General features: G+C 36.3%; 1 protein-coding gene across 1 annotated transcript in view; it reads right to left on the bottom strand.

Annotated features, from left to right (window-relative positions):
* The window catches only part of SYNE1 (spectrin repeat containing nuclear envelope protein 1), a 295,282-nt gene that overhangs the window by 110,955 nt on the left and 162,060 nt on the right, over positions 1-22,267 (bottom strand). The window contains 14 exon segments of the mRNA XM_084285341.1: positions 614-736; positions 3,528-3,713; positions 4,966-5,103; positions 6,773-6,955; positions 8,693-8,845; positions 9,956-10,111; positions 10,725-10,890; positions 12,462-12,724; positions 13,646-13,864; positions 14,907-15,051; positions 15,672-16,009; positions 16,357-18,517; positions 19,321-19,586; positions 21,369-21,545. Of these exon segments, the coding sequence (XP_084141467.1) occupies positions 614-736; positions 3,528-3,713; positions 4,966-5,103; positions 6,773-6,955; positions 8,693-8,845; positions 9,956-10,111; positions 10,725-10,890; positions 12,462-12,724; positions 13,646-13,864; positions 14,907-15,051; positions 15,672-16,009; positions 16,357-18,517; positions 19,321-19,586; positions 21,369-21,545 (4,674 nt within the window).

A 22,267-nucleotide genomic window follows, 5' to 3' on the forward strand; every position in this document is an offset into this window, starting at 1 on the left:
CATTCAGCTCTGGGACCACCAGCATAAGAAAGATATGGATCTGTTGGATTTGGTCCAGAGGAGGGCCTACAAAGATGATCTGAGAATTTTCAGCCTGAAGAAGAGAAGGCTCGGGAGAGACCTTACAGTGGCCTTTTAGCACTTATCCAGGGGATAAACAAAAGCTAGAGAGGGACTCTTTGTCAGGTAATATAGTTACAGGACAAGGGGTAATGGATTTAAACTAAAAAAGTGAGATTCATATTAGATGTAAGGAAGAAATTCTTTACTCAGGATGTGGTGAAGCACTGGTACACGTTGCCCAGAGAAGCTGTGAATGCCCCATCCCTGGAAGTATTCAAAGACAGGTTGGATGGGGCTTTCTTTGAGCAACCTTGTCTACTGGAAGGTGTCCCTGTCCATTGCAGTGTGGGTGGAAACAGATGATCTTTAAAGTCTCTTCCAACTCAAAAATATGCAATTCTATGGTTCAATCCCTTATTCCCTTTGCAGTAATTTGCAGCTAGATTTTGAAAAAATGGCCTACCTAAGAAACACCACAAACAGTCTTACCAACATTCTTTGTGTAAGCTCATGCCACTCAAGAGCTAACTTTGAGGTCCTGCCCTTTTACCTGTCTGTGGGACAGTTGATCTTTCAAGCTCAAACGTCCAAGCTCTGGAGAGGTCAGTGTGGCTTGGGCTTGCTCCAGAGCAGCCTGCAGGGCTCTCAGCTCAACTTCAAACTTCTTCATGTCCTGTAACATAATCGATTTGATTCAGGAATAAGAAAAAAAAATCACTAGAAATATAAATGTCTGGATTTTGTAGTTGTGTTCCTTATTACAGTGTCAAAGCTAATTCATAATTTTAACAATGAAAACTGTTTAAAATATTGGATGAAAATACCAGTCATGTGATGGTATAGAGAAATAGGTCCCAAAGCCAGAGTTATTTATTACTGTTTATTACTATTTCAAGTACTTCATGCATCTCAAATACAGCATGTATATTATAAAACTGATTTCAATGTCATAGTTCTAGAAAGGTGATCAAGACGTTCTCTAGTCACTTTCCCACAATAAGACAGGACAGAATTGTCTTATTTTTACAGACTGTTCTTAAAGACCACTACCATCAGTGTCCTTCTTATCTCAGACAACAGACAACATGCTCTATTGTTCCAGTATTATTATTTTGAAGATTTTTTTTTCTGGCTGTTTGACATGAAACTATCTTTTGTTGCAATTTCAATCCTCTACTTACTATCTTATTAACAGCAGACATGAAAAAATTATTTTTATCGTTTCTGAATACTTCATATTTTAGGATAATCCTTTTTCATGCATATTTTCTTGCAAGTTTATACTCATGTCACTGTTATCACTATCCTCTGTTTTTTATCCAGTGAGTCCACAACTTTCCTCAAGTGGAAAACAGAACACAGCTGAGAGTTTGCTACTGACCAACACGGAGAATGAAAGAACTGCTTTACATATCTTCATACTTTATATTCTGCATAGTGTTTGGATTTATTTATTTTTTTGCAACAATGTTCATTTATTTTTCCATGATTGAAGTCAAGACCCTTCTACAGTGTGCCTCTTGCCAGTAGCTCCTCATTCAGATACACAAGTATTTTTTTTTCCCCGCTTGTTTAAAGGTAACAATTTGCCTTTGTTCCTACTCAATAGCAGCTTCATTTAGTTATTTATTTGTTTGTCTATTTATTTATTTATTTCCAAGTGGCTCCTGCACTTTTGTCTGTTTTCTTGCTGTTTTTCTTGTCTGATTTCAAGCTGTTTTCTTGCTGTCTAAGTTGCTTTTGTCTAAGCAACTTAAAAGCCATGGTCTTTAAAACAGCATCCACCTCACTAATGAAAATTATTGACAAGTATCAGACCCAAGGGAGAACCTTGAAAAATCCTACTTGATGTATCCTGTCTTTTGGGGTGAAAAACATGGATAATTACACACCAGATAAAATTCTAAACATTCTATTTGATGATTATTATTATTAATCATCTACCTATTTTATTTTCAACTAGTTAAGCTTTAACATTTGCTAATAACGATATCATGTAAAACATTATTAAAGATATTGGACACACATTTATGTACAAAAACTATTTTCATGTTAAATTGCACTCTTTTGATATGATTTTCTTTCTTCACAAATCTGTGATTAATTCTATTCTGCTCCATGTTTCCATGTTAAAATTTACAAATAGTTTATTCAATTATACCAAGATTTATCTGAGAATTGAAGATACTAAGTTTAGTTTCTACTGTGCTTACTTGTATGCATTTTTTTTCCCATGGAAAAAATAAATAAAAGCCTTTCAATTCATAAGGAGAAGGGGTGGAGGGGTAGGATGTGACTCTCATTATGAAAATGTTGCTCTTCTTGAGCAGTCGCTACGTATAATGAAACCCTGCATCCCAAGATGTGGCGAACATTGCTTCAGAGAATGTGGAGGTTTTCTCTTTCTGCTCCCATGAAGCTTTTTTTTTTTCTTTTTTTCTTTTTTTTATTTAATTAAACTATTCCTTACCTCAACCCATGAACTTTTATTTTTTAATTGTATTTTCTCCCCCTGTCCTTTTGAGGAGGGGGAGAGAGTTGGAGAGTGTTGGAGTTAGCTGCCCATCAGTTGTTAAACATGGTCATGTTGCCATATCCTATAAATACTGTTAAATGAATCACATTTCTAACCATTTTAAATTTAGCTATGATTGTTCTAACTATTAGCAATAGGCTATTCTTAGGTGCCTTTATGTACTATTTTCCTACTTATTTGTGTGTAGCTGTATCATCTGACAAAAACAAAGAAACAAAAATCAAACCTAGAAATATATAATACTCTTTTATACTCTTTTTACCAAATTATTGTGTTTAATAAAATAATAATAATAAAAGAAAAAAATTGTGCCCTAACCATAAGAGCAAACAGAAAAGACTTTTGTGCTTTTTTCCTGTGTCTCGTACCAGTTTATAGTGACCTCATGCGTTACATAAGGATAACACACATACATTAACAACAAACCCATATGGAAGAGTTGCAAAGAAATATCTGGAACATGAAAAAGCATGTTACTTCTTTTCATTGCACTCTGTTGGAGAGACAGGTCTTACATTACAGAGTCCTGGTCTGGTTCAGTGCTGATTAGAATCAATAAACAGCTATCTTCTAAGGGAAAACTAAAGAAATGGTACAGCATAAATACTGACAGAGACATTTTCATCTCAGTTCAAGTATCTAAACAAAGGTGTTTAGTGCCATTTAAGATATGCCATGGTACCCAATATGTCTATCTAGAGAGGGCAGATGTAACAGGAATCTTGTCCCTATTTGGATCAGTAGCTGAAGTCAAGGCTGAATGCTCAACAGCATTACAAGCAGTGCAGGACACCTATGCTTAGACAACAGAATTGTACCCTTTATAGACCACAGATAATCTGTACTGCTAGTACTTACAAAACCATAATTCTCTAAGCACATAGAAACAGCTGTCAGCTGATGTTAGAAAAAAAGTGCTTTCATATACCTTGGCAGCATCTTGGAGATTTGGTAACCGTACTTTGATAACTTGCTGTAACTCTTCTGTACGACGTCCCAGTTCCAGCACTTGCTGAGACATTGCTTCAGTAGAGTATACACTGGACAGATACTCAATCCTCTCACTCATGGCCTCAAGATCACCATGAATCTCCCCAGACTCTTCAAGCATAGTCTAGATACAGATATAATCAGAACTGAACGCCAAAGTTGAGCTACAGATTGGACATACCTCCAAGTATATTCCCGTTGTTCAAGCTCCTCAATTTGTACACATGTATAAGTATGATTAAGTTTCATCAATTTACTGTAAGGCTTAGGCAATATGCTTAATTCTGAGTGCACACTCAAGTGCTTCAGGTTATATCAGGTTAACAGAATAAGTCTTGAAGCTTCAGCAACTCTGCTTACCATCATTAGTATTTTGCTATACATACTTGCCTATAAAAATGTAATATGCACCATCTACATATATGATTTGTTCTGGAAGCCTGATATACCCAATAGAAAGCAACAGAAAGCACTTGGATAACAGGGCAATAATAATCAATACTCCATAAAAATTGGCTACCAAAGTGTTTAGTGGGATGGCATTGGTTACGTACATCTCCTAGACTTCTGAAGCAGGGAAAAAAAAAAACAAAACAAACAAACAAACAAAAAAAAACCTACAAATGCTACCTCCGAGCTTTCTTCAGGATAAATTGCCTGGAGAGTCATACTCAGGATAAGGAAGTGCACATGTTATCCTGTCCTAATGTAACTGATTGCAGCTGACAATTAACTGATCTCTCTCTACATGTATAGGAGACATAATTAATGCAGTGTTATTTTGGCATTAGTGAGACATGATCATCTCATGATGGTTTGATTTGTTTCACATGATCATACACTGTCATAGAGAGCTAAACACTAATGTGAGATGTTCAGGAAGCACTTGGGAAGAAGAAACATCCATTGGGCATCAGTGCGAACATTTGGTATGAAACTGCTCAAATGTGAACAAAGGCTATTCTAACTTAGCTTAAAACTGAAAAAGACTGAAGATTTTGTTTGGTTAAATTAGAATTTATAATATGTTCTTGGATAGGAATCATCTAGTGCCAGGAACAGAATTACTATGATCTTTATCTAGGAGAGTATTAGCTGTAATGACATATTCAGTGTGATAGCATCCCACTGTCTAGACACAGTGTTCAGTCAGATGCTGCTATGAAGCCAATGTACTTGAGTAAACAGAGAGATCATTTGAAACAGTTTTATTCAACAATGCATCCTTATTTCAGTATTCAAAACAATTATTGAAAATAAAGAAACCTAGCATATTTAGGCATTTTTCTCTCAAGGAAAGAAAGGAAAATGTGTGGAAAATAAAACTTCAATTCTTTTCTACACTTTCCCTTAAATTTCACAACTTATATAATCACCTGGTAGGCTTTAAATTGGTCACGAAGCTGAGAGGAAGAATTCCATGTTATACTACCATGCACTAAGATATTTGCTTTCTCAGACCATTTCAGAATGAACTCCAGCATCTCATTGTATTCTTCCAAATGTGAAGCAGCCTGGATATAGAAGAAAAATCCACCTTTTAAATCTAAGATGTAATTCTGTACAGTTCTTAGTAATGACAAAATTGCTTTCATTTCATTTCATATGTTTAACTTTGGGGATAATTTTAACAACTTTTACTTACCGTTGAATATAAACCAATTAAGTCTATATTGATGGAGTTAAAATAGGTTTGGTTTCAGTAACAACCATATCTATTTTTGAGGAAAAAAGTCACCACAAGAACATAGGTAAACCTGGGAGATGGCTGCCTGTAGATGATGCTCAGCTACATGTACATTCTACATATACACTTCCTGCACATACTTAAGCCACACACAGAAGAATGAAAATAACGAATAGTTAACTGCAAGTCTCTTCTAGTGCATTCATATGTTTTGGTCTCTGCCACGTAATTCCAAAAAACACTTTTATTTAAAACCTGTTTTGTCTACTCAAGCTGTCACATTTAAAAAAAAGAGAAATGTGCATTTATTTCATAATACAAGAGCAAAAATGCTCTGTTTTTTGATTCATCTAATTTGTGATTAGCAAGTACCCTTTATTTACAATAGGATTAATTTTTCATGCATTTGTTCTGTATGAGGGACAGATCAACTCCTCTCTGTGCTTGAATTATATTTCTGTATTTCTCTACTTGTATGTGTTGTTTGTCTTGACTTTGCTTTTATTTTTATTTTTATTTTTAAATGGGAAGTGGATTTCTTTGTTGAACAAAAATACCCTAACAATAGTTAAATCCCTTCACCAAGTACCTTTGACTGAACTCATGCTTCGATATTTATTTTCTATCTGTTTTTAAAACGAATTTTCAGAGGTAACTGAAAAAAAAATATCATGAAATATTTTTTCAAAACTTACAGAACCTTCTTCATGCATGCAGAAAAGAGAATTTATAAATTATCAGGGTGTTGACTGCAGAACCATGGAAAATCCCTTTCTTTATATTAGCTAGACTTTATTTATTATTATTATTATTATTTGGATAATGACAGTTAGGAAAAACTCCTTGCAAGGGGTTTCAGAGACTGAATCTTGAAGACAGCAGAGGAAGCATCTTTGTAAATGTCACAGGGAAGAAAGATTATGCATTATCAGGTTCTTTGTATCTAGACTTTTTCATTGAATCTACAAATTATATTCTCCCTCTACATATTGTGACTAAAGTAAAATATTTTTATTTTTGTTTTGTGTATGTATGAGGCAGCAAATATTGGTAACTGATAAGACAGAAGCCCTGAAAAGTATGAAAACATAGTATTATTTCCTGGCATGCTGTTGTTAGTAGGAAGGTCTAAAATTTGTTCAGGGCACCAGAGGAACCAATCAGTAGATGCATCTCTTAAAGCAGCATCACCCAGCCAGTTATTCCACCCTCTTTATTTGACCCCATCCTGTACTCCTCTGCTGTGTGATGCAAGCTCTGAATAAAATTTTGGCAGATTTGCCAAAGAATGTCCCTTCTTGTTTAAGTACAGGAAAATAAATGAGAAATTTGCCTGTACTTCCTCTTTCTGACCCCCCCCCCCCCCAACACACAAACAAACAAACAAAACATCACACACACCAACCAACTAACCAAACCAAACCAAACCAACCAACCAACCAAAAATGAAAAAACAGTAACAATAAAAACATGACAGAAAGGATTTGAGACCATACCTGGCTGAGCTTGGCTGCTCTGTACTCAGCCTGTCGTATGGTCTGTTGGTGCAGTGCTGTGAGTTTCCCTATCCTGTTAGCCAGCTGCTTAGCAAGGGGTATGTTCTGTTCTGCAAAGTCTTGGACTGATGCATCTAATTCCACCAATTTTATATTGCAGCTGTCCAACTCCTCACCAAGGATCTAGACAGAAAAACGAGAAAATCAGTGCGACAGGAAGTGTTAGTTTTCTGGTTGATTATTTCTAGTTCAACTTGCAACTCTCATTTCATTTTTATTCTGGCTGCAAACCAGCAATGCTTGTCTAAGCAGGAAGGCAGAACAGCATGATGTTTGGTCACCTCTTATATGTGTCCCATTACTCTTTCTTCTCTGACTTCCTGGCTGAACTGGATAACCATTTTCTGTACCATATCAAAAGAGTGAGTCACAAAAGAGTGAGTGACATTAACTGTTCTTGGCCTTCCTTCCATGTTTGTTTTTGAAGTGAATGGTCAGCACACATTGCCATGACAAAGATTTCTGTTTATTTGAAAAGGATCTTGTTATCCTTGCAAACTCAGAAATATGTAATTACTCATGAATGCATTATAAAAACTTTTGCATTTTCATAGCTTGATCTACACAGACATGTGGTTTGGATCATGATAGACTATTTCAATAGAAACAAATTTTAAATCAGTTTTTTTTTTTTTTTTTTTTTTTTTTACCATAATGACAAAGTTTCTGAAAAAGAAATCTAAAGAGTTTTCTATATTTTCCAGACTGATAACATGTTTAGTGGCTACAGTTTCTTGGGATGATGTGTTTTTTTCTTCCTGTTGCTTTTATGCCTAGGGTGTTAATGATTTGTTGCTTTTGTAGTATAAACAAAATAAGTGTCATCAAACACTTTAGCTCCTTACAATTATTTTTAGAAATATAAATTGCAATCATCAGGCAAAAACATTCAGAACTGAACACAACTCTAGCTGCAGGTGCTTTAAGCTTGCCAGATTAGGACTGTCCTAGCACAGATGCATTAGAGTGTAATTTATGATCAACCATTCATGATAAATGACTATCGTTCCATGAACAGTAACATGCTTTAATGATATTAATGCCTGTGTGTAGACATAAAGATAGATGGTGATCTACGCATCTAAATACAGACATAAATATTTCAGACAAGCATAACTATCAGACATACCCAGTTTTCTGTTTTGTATGCTTTCAAACAATAACTTGGTCAAGATTATATTTGACTAGTAAAAAAACAAACAAACAAACAAACACAAAAGCAAACAAACAAAAAATAAAAGCAAAAAACACAGAATGAGTCCTCTACGTCCTGCCTCTCCTTCCTCATCAAAAAAACAAAACACCACAACAACAAAACCAAGAAAAGGAAGCAAAAAAACCCCTCCTACTCTCATACAACAATCCTAACTTGGCCATTATGCCTCAGTGGAGATGAAATTTTCTTTTTGTGGTATATAACTATAATTGAAAAATCAGAAAAGTAACCAAGAGTCTTTTTCATTTCCTGTAACAGCACCAATAGTACTTAAATTCATGACTGTACAAAATGATATGAGACGAACTATAAAGTTAGCTTCTATTTATTACAAGTAAAGATAAGACTGCAAAGAATGGTCTTTTCAATACAGAGTTAAAACAGGAGCGGTTTGAAAGCCTCTTACGCTTCCTCAGGTTGCAATCATACTCATTATTTGAAGAGAAAAGCATAATTCTGTCCAACTGACTTGTTTTTACTCTCAGATACTCCCTATATTTTTTGTTAAGCCCTCATCTGCCTGTATAGGCTTGTTTGAAAAAAAAAAAAAAGTTTGATTGCGCTCTTAAAAAATACAATTTTGGTACCAAGTCCCAATTCTGAAGTGTCTGTGCTGTAACCAATTAAAGAAAACCTAGTCTTACCTTTTGTTCAAGTTTAGCTTGTGCTATATCATTTGTTTTCTTTTTCAGTTTGGAAAGAATTGCATTTAGTTCATTTGCTATTCCCTGGATTTTCTGTCCAAACTCTTGATTCAATGTTTTGATATGCTGAGTTTCTTTTTCTTTTGTTTGAATCTGTCAACAAGAAGAATTAAATTCAGTAACCAGAAATCAGTCCTCCGGAAAATAAATTAACTTTCACTTAATTTTCTTTTAATTTTATTTTGTTAAAGTAGGAAGACAATAAAACTACTCTGCATAACCATTGTTTGACTACACTTGGATACTGTACGTTTGTCCTGGTTTCAGTTAGGACAGAGTTAATTTTCTTCCTAGTAGCTATATAGTAGAATGCTATGTTTTGGCTTAGGAAGAGAAGAGTGCTGATAAAACACCGATGTTTTAATTGTTGCAGAGCAGTGCTTACACCAAGCCAAGGACATCTCAGCTTCTCACTCTGTCCTGCCAATGGGCAGGCTGGGGGTGCAGCAAGAGCTGGGCGGGGACAGACCTAAGACAGACCTAGGACAGCTGACCCAAACTAGCCAAGGGGGTATTCCATACCATCTGATGTCATGCTAAACAATATATAGGGGTGGCTAGCCGGGGTGAGGGGGCTGGACTGCTCGGGGTTAGGCTGGGCATCGGTCAGCGGGTGGTGAGCAATTGCATTGTGCATCACTTGTTTTGTACACATTATTAGTAGTAGTACTATTATCTCATTATTATTATTATTATTATTTTCCTGTCTTAATAAACCATCTTCATCTCAACTCACAGGCTTCACTTTCCCATTTCTCTCCCCCATCCCAGAGAGGAAGGGGGGAGGGTGAGCGAACAGCTGTGTGGTGTTTAGCTGCCGGCCAGGTTAAACCACGACAATGTTACTAAATTATGAAGTCTAAAGAAGGGCTTTAGATCTGTAAATGGATCCAGGATCTTTCAGTGGTGCCCACTGCCAGGACAAGAGGCAATAGTCACAGACTGGAACACAAGAGGTTCACTCTGAACATCAGGAATCACTTCTGCGTTTTGTGTGTGGTGGAGTACTGGCACAGGTTGCCCAGAGAGGTTGTTGGGCATCTCCTTGGAGATCTTCAAAAGCTGCCTGGACATGGTCCTGGGCAAGCAGCTCTAGGTGCTTGAGCAAGCGGTTGGACCAGGTGACTTCCACAGGTCCCTTCCAACCACAACAATTTTGTGAATCTGTGCAATTCCACAAAAATTTAATCTGTTATCTTTTACCTGATCTTGTACAGTTACAAGGGCCAGTCCAACTTCTGCTAAATGAAGAGAGAGTTCAGAAGGCAAAATGGTATAAAGCCCCAAGTACTTATTCTGTTGTTGTTCAGCCATTTTTTCAACAGCCTGGCGATGAGCAGTTACTTCACCAAGGAGAGACTAATTACAGAGAAATAATGCTGTTAGGAACAATGGGAAAACATCTGCACAAATTTAGCAAGCAAAGACATTACTTGCATCTTATGACAAACATACTTGTTTTCAATGTTTTGTTTAATTATTTCATTAAAAAGAATTGTATCTTGAAATTCCCTGGATTCTAATTTATGATGGTCTGTCCAGTCCTCTGTTCCAGACTGACCACCTTTATATGGAAAATACTAAGTTTTCAGCAACTTCAGTAATTTATTTTAATTTGTTGCTTTTGTTTCTCCCAAGACTTATGAGACAGAAAAGAAATGCCACATTCTGTACATTCATGTTCTATAGTTCTTCTGTATTTTAAATGCAGGGGGAAAATTTCCTAAACAATATACTAGGCACGTAAGGTTGCACAAATGCAAATAATTACATACATCTTTAAAATAAGATATTGTAGCCTATCAGCTACTCCATGTTTTATTTATTTATTTTCTGGTGGCTTACTCAAAATCCATTTAATACTTTGTACTTTGAATTGATGGTGGTTTGGAAGCGATTAACACTCACTATGAAATTATGATGAAGACACATTAAAAACATCACAATTTAGAAATTGATAAATTTGATATACCTGCAACTCCTGAAGTTGAGTATCCACTTCCACATCAGGATTTAATAAATATTCCTTTGTTTCCTGGATCCAAGTCTTCACAATATTAATCTCTGCTTCGACTTCCTCGCGCTCTTTCAGCTCTTGTTTCACCAGCTTCACACCTTTTTTCACTTTCTGTTGCATACTTCAGAAACAGAAACAATAATTATTTGTGAAGAATTAAGGAAGTCTAAACATACTGGTTTGTCAAAAAAACACTGAATAATAAGGAAGACAATGAATAGCCCCATATCCAGATTAATAAAAATCAGAGCAATGTAGCAACAGTTTACTAAAGTAGCAGACACTTTTAAGTTTCTCACATTCATTCTACAGTTCACACCTTTTAATTAGTGGTTTTATGTATTTTGACATTCATGCACAACTCTTCTGGGCAAATGCAAATGTCTATAGTACCAGACACCTACATCTGTGCTCAGCACCACAGTCTGTCCTTATTGTCAGTGGAGGAAACAGGCAATTCTGGGGCATGATTTATGATGATTCATCATCATTCTAAAAGAAACTTCTGAAACAGGTCAGAAAAACTGTATCTTAGATCTTGTCTATTTCTCTCCACTAATTAGGCAGCAAGAATTAACTGGTTCAGATGTCGATATCTATAAGCTAAAATAACATGAGATAAATTCCACCACTATTGGGATTTTCAGTGGCAGAATACCTAGGATAAGACACAGCTCAAGCATCTGAACACCATTTTTGATCCCGGGACCTATCTCCACACTTACACTAAGACATAATTTCCACACTTTCCTCAAGAACTTCGATATCCTGTGAAAAAACAGAATACTTCAGATGTCAGATCAGTGAAAGATGTACAGGACTGAAGTTTGCAGCATGTGACATGGATCTAATTTTGATATTCTGATATTTGATTTACACATGTATAATCTTTCAGAGCTGAATCATGCCTTACTTACACAAGCATGAAATCATCTCAGATGCTATTTCTTATAAAACAATTCTAGGTGAAGAATGGAATTACAGAAGTGCTAGTCTCTACAAAATTTCTACAGTGATTGCTATTCTACTGTAATCAGTTATTCATAAACACAACTAACTTTGAACAAGCTAGGTGCAAGGTTTAAACTTTTCACTCCCTTTCTCTCTCTTCCCACTGTGGAGATCCAGTTAATGGCGTCTTGGTGCAGTTATGAAATGGATGTGAACCCTGAACCTTAACCATAAATTTTCCTGCTTTGTATGACAGAGAAATACTTTACATTTAAATAAATACTTGTGTAAGGTACAAGGTAACATTTTAAGATGTCTTCTGTTTGCCTGTGCACTAAATTCCTTTGTGAAATTTACAAGATGCCTACTTTTGATACTGAAGTACTTCAAAGAGGAGAATCAAAGTGATAGACTAATCAAAAAAGATGATAAGATGAAATTGAAGTGTTTAAAGTCAGTTATAACTCTAATGTAGTTTATACAAGTCTTACATAAGTTACTATTATTAATGCAAGGCAGGAAGTACATATTCTACAATACATACAGTGGTGAAAAACTAATTGTAAAAATTTATTTCAAAATTAAGGATCATTTAAATTTTATCTGATGTTTATTTTAAACATAAATATATTATTTAAGTATTATAATTGTTAATGATAATAAAAGTAATATTTGAACTGTTATTACTGAATTAATTTTAAGTTACCATTTTTTTCTAGTGAATCTTTTAAAATTCCTTACTTGTGGCATCGATCTTGCATTGCTTTGATTTCTTGCATGACTGGTAGTTCTTCCTGAGATGGAGGCTTTATTTCCACATCCTGAAGCATACTAAGGGCATGCTGTTTGACCAGACCCAAAGATGATAGCTGGTAATCCACTTCCAGAAGGAAGCTGCTGTGGTAATCCAGGAGTTCCAGGAGCTCTGTTTTAGAAGCCTTTTCTATTGAGCTTTCTGGTAAACGATCTTGTAGTTGATCTATTGCTACAGTGGCTTTCTCAATCTATGTAAAGAGATGCAGTCTCTTAATGAAATTAAAAATAATTCAGTAGAACTGATATAAAAATGTGCCAAGCCCTGTGCTGTATGCCGTAGATCAGTTGTGGTAAAGGGCTGATGCAATAATCTCTATAGATCTAAATCTGTGACCTAATGTTCCTAGTTGTAGTTAGGTAGCCCTAGCTCTTCACACCAGACTAGGGCTTGCTAACAGTCTATTTTGTTATGATAAGTGTCTCCTTATATATACATATTTTTTGATCATTTATTATCTTTATTGCCATACAACTTAGACCTTTAACCCTTTATGCCCCTATTTGGCATAAGCCATATAAATAACAGAAAGATTATCCCTATTCTCAGAGAGACTGCAATCTGAGCATAAAATAAAGGACAGTGACAAATAATGAGAGTCAGGTAGGATTTACGAAAAAAAAAGAGAGGCATGATCAGAGATCAGTAACAGGCAAAGATATCAGTGTGCAAACTTAGAATTAGCAACTTCATTCTCTTCTGAAAAAAAAAAAAAAAAAAAAGAGAGAGAGAGAATGACTTAATCTAGAATGTATTATTTGGGAAAGGAAAACAGAGGAGAAGATTCTGAAGAACAACCAGAAATCAAAATAACTGTTTTTACTGTATGTGTATTCATACAGAAGAGCAGTGCAAGCCTTAGAGGCAGTGTTTCTAAACCTAGGTCTTCCACAGTTGTTTTGTTGCTGTTATTTTTCTTTTGTGACCTGAGAAGAATCACTGTACTTCCTAGTATTAGCTTTCTCTACCATGAAATTATTATTAATAAAATTGACTTGTTTGTTTCGCAAGACTTCATTATAATCTGTACTCAATGTTTGTGAAGGGCAGTATAAGGAGTAGAAACCCATGCACAGTTAGAAAAGGAGGAGTTACCAAAACCAGAAGTTACCTTATCATTAAACCCTTTCCATTCCTGTACTGCATCTTCCAAAATTTTCTCTTGTTCTTGGGCTACATTCTTGAGCCGTGTCCAGCGTTGCCAAACTGTTGTCATTGATCTACTTATAGTTGCCTTGCTGGCATCATTGCTAACTTTTTCCAGCTGTGAAGCCTTTTCCTCTAGAGCTGTGATCTTCTCATGGAAAGAATTCACTATGGACACAAGAGTCTGCAAAAGCAAAAATGAGCATTAAGAATGCAAATGAACATTTTTTCTAATTTTTTTTTTTATTATTTTTTTTTTACAATGCAATACACTTTCAAGTGGACAAGCTACTTCCAGCCACTGCAGGTTAAAAGGAGGTACCCTACATTGAGTGAGTTGGTTAGGTTCAGCTTATTCCACTGCAATACATTAGGTACAGTGACTGGAAGGACCTGCTCCAAATTGCAATTCTCTAGAAGCAGTAGCAATCTAGTGTAATCAGATTTTCTTTTTATTGCTAACCCCTCAAAAGGGATGGAAATGAGTGTTCAGGAACATTTTAATAGCAAAGATTTTAACCTCTATTATTAGAGCCTAAAAACAAACAAAAAAGCAATTCAAGTGCTTGAACTCATCTATGTCATTTTAAAATCTAGTATCATTTTAGATATCCAGGTGTACCAGGATATTCTCATGAAGTTGGAAGACATGACAGTGCACTTATGGGAGTTTCCTGCCTATATGAAGAGACAGCTGGAGACCACATGGGATGTCTTAAGCCTCTCTAACTCGAGTATACAGTTTACTCGAGTATACAGGTAGCTGAATGGCAGCAGTGAGGGCAGCATCCTAAATGCTAGAGGATAAAGTAATTCTTGTAACATTTATTTCTTTTAGACTAAATGAGTTAATATTAAATCCTATTTTATTGTCCTCATAAAACTATTAAATATGATGCAGAAAGAGGTGGAAATTTCTGTTCTGAATTTTGCATAGGGTACACAGTTTGGGGACTGTTAGGAATCTCCTGGATTCTTTCATTCCCCTACAGTCACAGATGCACAGACTGGAAAAAGATTACAAAATATCTGTCCCATTCATCCCACAAGTATAATGTGTGTTCTGCACAACACAAAACAGCTTGTAATGTGCTATAACACTTATAAGCTACAGGAAAATATCTAAACACTCAACTTTAGGTTTTCACAGGTAAAGACCTACATAAAAAATTTTCATTTTTAACTGACTGAAGGAAAAGGATTCCATATCATTTTCAGCACCTTACCTTATGTGTTAGCAACTTCTCTTCTGCTTCATGAGAAGAAGCAGCTTTAGCTAGTGAAAATTCAGATAATTTTTTCTCAGCCTCATTCATCACTTCAATAACCTTCTGTCTTGCTGTCTGATACTCCTGCCACTCAGAAGCACACCTTAAACAAATAAAGTGCCAGAAAGAACAATTTAATGCAATATAATACCATTATTTTCCAAGAAAGAGATAGACTATTGCTAAAGAGCACACATACAGAAATGTATGTTGCTGATTTTGAGCTGTGCCTTAGAGACTGATAGAAACTGTATTTATAGCTTGGCATTTAATAGCCTTTGATAGAATTTTCCTCAGTGACTTCGTCTAGGTTGTGTTTGAAACCCATCCAAACTTTTGGCATACAGAACATTCTGGAATAATGAATAACACAGTAATGTTGGTTAAAACGGTACTTCCTTGTAGTTTAAAATGTCTGCTTCAATTTTATTTGTTACTCCATGGTTCTTGTACTATGTAAAATAGTCATTCCCTATACATCCTCTCAGTGCTTTTCCATGCTTTATAGAACTTTACCATATCTACACCTCAGGATCACACTGCTAGTCAGTGGCAGAAGTGAAAAACAGAATCTAAGAGTTCTGAATCCCAATATCTGCTTCTGTTACCAGTCGCACAGTTTATAATACTCCAGTTAGGTGACAAATCAAGTGTTGTGATCTCTTTCATCACTAAAAACGTGATGAAAGGAAAGGGGAAGGGGAAGGGGAAGGGGAAGCATACCTTTGCAACAGTTCTTGCTGGGTTTTTGAGTCTTGCTTTGTCCCTTTGCCCTTTTCTTCCAGTGCACCTAGATTCCGCACAAGCTGCTCTCTTACTGTGGCTTGGATAAAGGGCTCCATCTCAGACACCAGACCCTGTAACTCCTTCAAATGATTACTGAACTGACTTTCTGTGCTGAAAAATTCAATGTGGTTCCTTAGGTTCCCCTCCGAGTTCTCAACATCAAGACCATTTCCTGCTAAATGTAGAAATTCCTGAGCATCCTCAAGCCAGTCACTTGCTATCTGCATCACTTGGTAGTATCTTTGGCAACGGCTATACAGTTTATCCAAGGTAGCCTGAAATGGAAGTGAACATTATATAGACACAGACAAAAAAATCACACTAGCAACAAATATATCCTCATCAGAGTCTGGATTTTGCCCATCCCTGCTTTCTTTTCCCTGTAGTATATCTAAAAAGTAGGTCTGGAGAGACCGGATGGAAGTAGGTTTTGAGTCAGTCAGCATTTCTATGCGCATGGATATGGGCATATTGAGAAAATCTCATTCCCCCTATGTTCACCAATGGCAACAGACCATGATCTAGGGTGTCAGAAAAAAAGACAACAAGATTATTAAAATGAATCCTTTCATGATGATTACAAACATCAACGAGAAGCTAATGACACTGAGGATGCACTAACCTGTCTCATACGTATAGCTTCTTGAACTTCACCATCTAGTTCTGTTAGCTCAGCAAGAGTGTTTTCCAGGTCAGCAGGTATTAGCTCCTTTGCTTTCATATATTTCTCTTTCTCTTTATTGCTCAGTGCATTCATCACTCTCAGGCTTGACTGCACTTCTTCCTGATGTATCTGAACTTTTCGGATTTCTTCTTGGATGCTTTGCAGTTTGAGGTCCAAAATCAGTGTTTCATTGAGTTCTGTTTTGATCCATCTCAGCCAGTCAAGTGAGCGGCAGATTTCTGTTTGGAAGTCTATGCTTTGCACAAGTCTGTTCTCACAGTCCATCACTGTGTCTCCAATGGCAGCATGCAAAGACTTTAGTTTGTCTTGCCAAGACTGCAGTTGGTGATTTGTTGTCTCACATGCAGATGGGTCAAGCTGAGGAGAAAGGGCTTCCATATGTTCAGTTATTCGCTTCAGAAGACTCCCTGAGTCTTGCAAGTTGCCCACTAGAGAATGGTATATTTTCAACTTTTCCTCTATTGGGAGCATTTCTTCATTTACCTTAATCTGTTCCTTCTTCACTGCTTCTAGCTGTGCTTCAAGTTGTGTACACATTTTCTCGTGTTCCTGACATGCTTCTATTGTGTCTTCCAACAGGTTGATTTTCTGTTCTATTTGCCTCTTTAGCTTGTGATATAATGTGACAAGTTTTAACATTTCATCTGGTTGCCATGGCTGGCCAGTGCTTCTAAAGGCCTCCTTCTTCTGGTTTAGTTCATCCACTGCTGCACCAAGGCTCACCACTTCACCTAAGAGATCTCTGTAGGCCTGCTGAAGTGACACAGCTTCTTTGGCTAAAACAGCAGCTGGAGCTTTGTCCGTATTAATAAATTGATCTTCTAGCTCAGTCAAGGCTTTAGTTGTCAACTCAATCAAAGAGGCATATTCTTTTCGAGCATAAATTGTTTCCCGAACCTTATGGAATTTATCTTTTGCCAGAGCAGTGACAGTATTAAATTGCTGAGGGAGAATGTTAAGCTTTTCATCCAGATAAGAATGATCCACTTCATTAAGTGATGGTAGGATTTCTTGGCCATCTCTTTGCAGAGCAAGTAATAGATTTTCATATTCTGGAGATTGCTCAAGAATCTGTTGATATTTGGACAACTGGGTGTACAGTTCAGAGTTACTATTCATTACATTAACTTCTGGGAATGTGACAATATCAGCTTGTTTTAGCCAATGGCAAACTTTATCTAAATCTTCTTTGAAATATTTCCTGGAAACTATATTTTTCTCCAGTTCTAACAGTCTCTGATTACACTTTTGTAAAACAGTGTCATATACATTCTGTAGTTCTTGCAGTTTACCTAACACCTCACTCTTTTCTTGTTCCATTGCTTCTTTCATTAATTCCCTTCCTTGAGCCCACAGCCCAGTGACTTCATTTTGATAGGTCTTCAGGTTAGCCTGGGCATTCTTACAAGCCCTAATCTGTTTGTTCACATCTTCTGGAAACAGACAGATATGTTCTGGAAACGTTACCTTCTTCTCATGTTGGTGAATTTGGTTGGTAGCTTGAAAGACTGCCATGAGAAACTGTGTCTTTTCAGATAGTGCTTTATTCAGGTGCTTTCTCCTCTGGCCAACCAGATCGCTGAGACAATCTACATGATGCTGTGCATCAGAAAGTGTTTTCTGCAGCTCCTGCCTTTCATTGAGTCCTAGGTTGGTCATCACCCTGTCAGCATCTTTCACCAGCATCTTCAGAACAAGCTGTTTGGCTTCAAGCTCACTACAAATGGTAAGATGATCCATGAGAAGACTCTGAGCCAAATCTGGAGGAGGGCTCTGCTTAAGAGCCTCTGAGATACTAGGTTGCTGCTCCTCTGCCCATTCCATTAGTTCTTGAAATCTGGAATGCACCAAACTGAACTCTTCTAAGGTTGAAACAGAAACTTGAATTTTTCTTTTGACAAGGTCCTCCAGCTGAGTCCAGCGATGCTCAAAATGACCAAATTGCTCCTTTACTAATTCTTTGTCATCAAGATTTAGATGTTCCACCATCTTTTGTTTCTGATCTTTAAATTCTTCCAGAGCAAATCTCCTCTCCTGCAGTGCCAGTGCCAATTTTTGCAAAGCTTCAAGGTGCATATTTGTACTTTCAGCATCAGATCTGTTATCAAAATTGGTAGGATAGAAATGAATGATTAGGAAGGAGTTTTAAAAGAGATTAGGATAAATTATGAGCCCACTATATGTTGAAATCAACATCATATAAATACCTAGAGCTATCAGATTATTTTGAAGGTACTGGTCTTGAATATAAATTACAAAGTTTAACATTTTTATTCCTCTCTCTTTCACTTTCAATATGGTCATCAGGTTGACCAAACAAATTAATATCAGTAATGCACAGCATACAGGTTATATTTCCCATTCAAACAACCAGAACACAGTAACAAGAAGTAATGAAGTTGAATCTTGTTTCATGGCAGTAATAGCAGCAGTAGCAGACTCCTGAAATATTACACACAGCCTGTGTGTTTATGCTATACACGAGTGAAAAGCAGCTGCAACAATTTAGCAGCAGCAACTAAACTGAAATATAATAAATAAATAAACTAAATAAATGAAATAAACTAAACTGAAATATAATAGTCTAACAGATTAAAAAAAACGACAACAAACACAAACGAAAAGTTCAAACAAAACAGTCAAAATGCTTGAAATATCAGAAAATGTTATGGCCCAAGATGGGATGAGTCAGTACTTGCCTTAAAGACAAAGACTGAAGATACAGCTCCTCAAACTCTCTTTATTTCAGTACAAGTAATTATGTTATAATTAATGGGGGGGGGGGGCTGATTTAATTTAGGCATGGAAAAATGTATTTTTAGCAGATCCACTTAGAGACACTCTGTAAACTGCTCTTTCAGTGTATATATAATAAGCCTTGTGTGTGCTTTTCTTTTTTACCTAGCCAGGTTGTCCCACTCTTTTGTGAGCTTTTCCAAGAAAACTTCAACTACATTCATGCGATCATGGTAATTCCCTGTCCTCTGCAGATCCTCTTCCCTCTGTATGAGCAAACTGTGTGCCTGAAGGCAGAGGTCCAGCCACTGGTTGTTCAACTGTCCAATTTCCTTGTGTTCAGGTGATTCCTGTCCTTGGGTTAGTTTGTTTATCTTCTCAGTCACAGAGGTAAGAGCTGACTGCTTAGACTGTAACTTCTGATTGAATTCCTAAAAAAGATACAAACCAAAACCAATACATTGTCACCTACTTTAAATTATATGATGAAATTTAAATACAAACTCTGAAATTAATATATTTTGTAAGTACTACTTATCTGCCCAGGCAAATGTTGTGTAAATGTTAATTAGATAAAAGTTATGGGAAGGGAGAAAACACTTTTTCCCCATCTTATCAGATGAGGACAGCAAACCAGAGCAATTTCCCACTGCCAATGATAGAAAGAAATCAAAAGCAAGTGACGTCTTGTTGTCTAGGTGCCTGGCCTAATGCCTCTTCTACCTACATTATTACAAGCAAGATAATCAGGGTCTCATGAGAATTCATTCTGAAAATACTGTTTGTAGCTTTTTTTTTTTTTTTTTTTCCTTCTCCTTTTCATTAGATACTGAAAAAAGGAAGCAATGCCAATGAGTCTGTGAACCCCACATCCATATTTTGCATTGTATCTATTCCCCCAATAGTGACCATTATTCTTGTCATTAATGAAACAAAGCCAACAATTATTCAGGTATCATTACTATTTAAGTTTATAAACTCCAGTAGACAAATGAGCTCATCTGTACACACATTTACTGAATAAGTCACAGAGAACCCAAGAAAAAAATATACCTTATACTGACAGTTAAAATAATCAAATATTCTTTGGCACTTACACACTGTCTAGGGTAAATATAATCTTTTCCAAATTCTAGTTCCAATAACTAAGCAACTATACCCAGCTCCAGCACTTTGCTGGGGTGATTCATTTTCACTGAGAGCTTTTGGAGGTCTGGAGAAGAGATGCTACTGCCCTTCTCTGCTTCATTCTTTGTTACTGTCTCAAATGGAGCTAGGCATCTTCCTACACCAGGGGAATACATGGGAAAAATACAGATTGCACCACATCTGACAGTACAACTGGTGCCTGTCATGCATAATAATCGGAAGTTCCTGACTGAAATATTGAAGAAGTACAGACTCCTGCCTCTTCACAGACACCTTTCATGATGGTTAGTGTAGCAAGTTTTAGACCGCATTGTGCTGAGGTGTGTTCAAGAGCTACAGCTTTGTTTGACACTTCTTTAGAACAGAAAAGAAGTGCTGTTTACTTTTCAGCTAACTCCTGGCACATCAGAAAAGAAAACGCAAAGTCTAGACTAAAAATGAAAAAGCCAAGCATTTGATCAGTTATTGAATACGTAATTTGTTTTCCTGTTTCTTCTTGTTACCTTACTGATGTTTGAGATGTGTGCAGAATAACCATGGAAAATATCTGAAATGACAGAGGACCTGAAGGCATTTATCTCACTACTGAAGGTAAATTAAATTGGTTTTCCATTATGCCAACACTCCTGTGCTTTTCAGTGTCCAGCAAAATTGAATAGTTTCCTAGACTGACTTTGAAATAGAACTGAATGATTTACAAGCACTGGAATCAAAGAACTTAGCAAGCACAAGTTGCAGACCTTATTTTCATATCCACTGCAATCAGAAATTAGCCTTTTAAAAGTAAAGGCAAATCAAAACAGTAGGCTGAAAACTGTCTGCTGTTTAAAGGAAAAGGAAACAGAAAAGGAAAAAACACAGAAAAATAGTATTGTGCTGTGTTTTGCTCCCTGTGTTACCCTGTAGCATCAATAATGAAACCTTCTTTCCACTGTCTTCACTGTTCTTGCTTAGAACATATTAGCAATTCTATGCAACACATGTATAGAGCAAGTATTGTAATTAAATCAGCCATAGGATGAATGTCTTCTTTAACTTCTGCTCTTAACCTAAAGTCTCCTTACCTTAACCTGGAGTACCATATTCTGGGCAATGTTTAGCTCCAACTCTGCACGTCTCCTTTTTAAATTCTGTAGTTGTTGATCTGCATCCTGGAAATATATCCAGAGCTCAGCCTTCATTTGTTTTATCTCTTCCCAACCTTGAGCCAAATACTGTGAGTTCGTTATCTGTTGCTCAATCTAGCAGAAAAGAAAAGGAAAGAAAAGAAAAGGAGTAGGAATGCTTTAATGCAGCTATTTTTGGGGCATTGGAGGATGAATACCTTCTTCCTCTCAGCACAATACTTTATTCACAACAAATTCCTGTACTAGATTCTGAAGCGGCTAATATTATTCATAAAGACACTTAACCTTCAAAAGTTATAAAAATCAAACCTATCCAAGGAAAGCTGTGAAAAAATTCCCCCTTGAGTGCAGCAAGTATATTTATATATGTATTTTGAAGTGTTCTAAGTCTTCAGTTGAAGCTTAAATTAACTGTGTAATTTGTAATGCATATTGCGTACCAAGAATTGTGGAGGACTATGCCCTATACGCCTTCACAATGACCAAAAAAACACTTAAACAAAACACTTTAATTTTAATTTGCCTAGCCCAGTAATTTTGCCTATATGTTATTTATTTATTTTTTTCCCCCACTGCTTTATATATATATAAAAGAAGAATCTCATTTTGGTGTTTGGGATGCTTTCTAGTTACTCAATATTTGGACTGCAGTTTTTTTGTATGGATTACTTGGATTTGCACAATTTACTTCTCTGGTATGAAAGACTGTTACTGTATGTATTATATTTTTACTCTTGGTAGAAGTAGTTTCAGGAGTTTTTTGTGTGTGTGCATGTGTGAAGCTAAAACTTTAATGGTTAAAAACCCAGGAATCCTAACAATATAATTTTTCTAAT

This window comes from Netta rufina, assembly GCF_964035555.1.
Source record: "Netta rufina genome assembly, chromosome: 3".
In the NCBI taxonomy this organism is placed as follows: domain Eukaryota; kingdom Metazoa; phylum Chordata; class Aves; order Anseriformes; family Anatidae; genus Netta; species Netta rufina.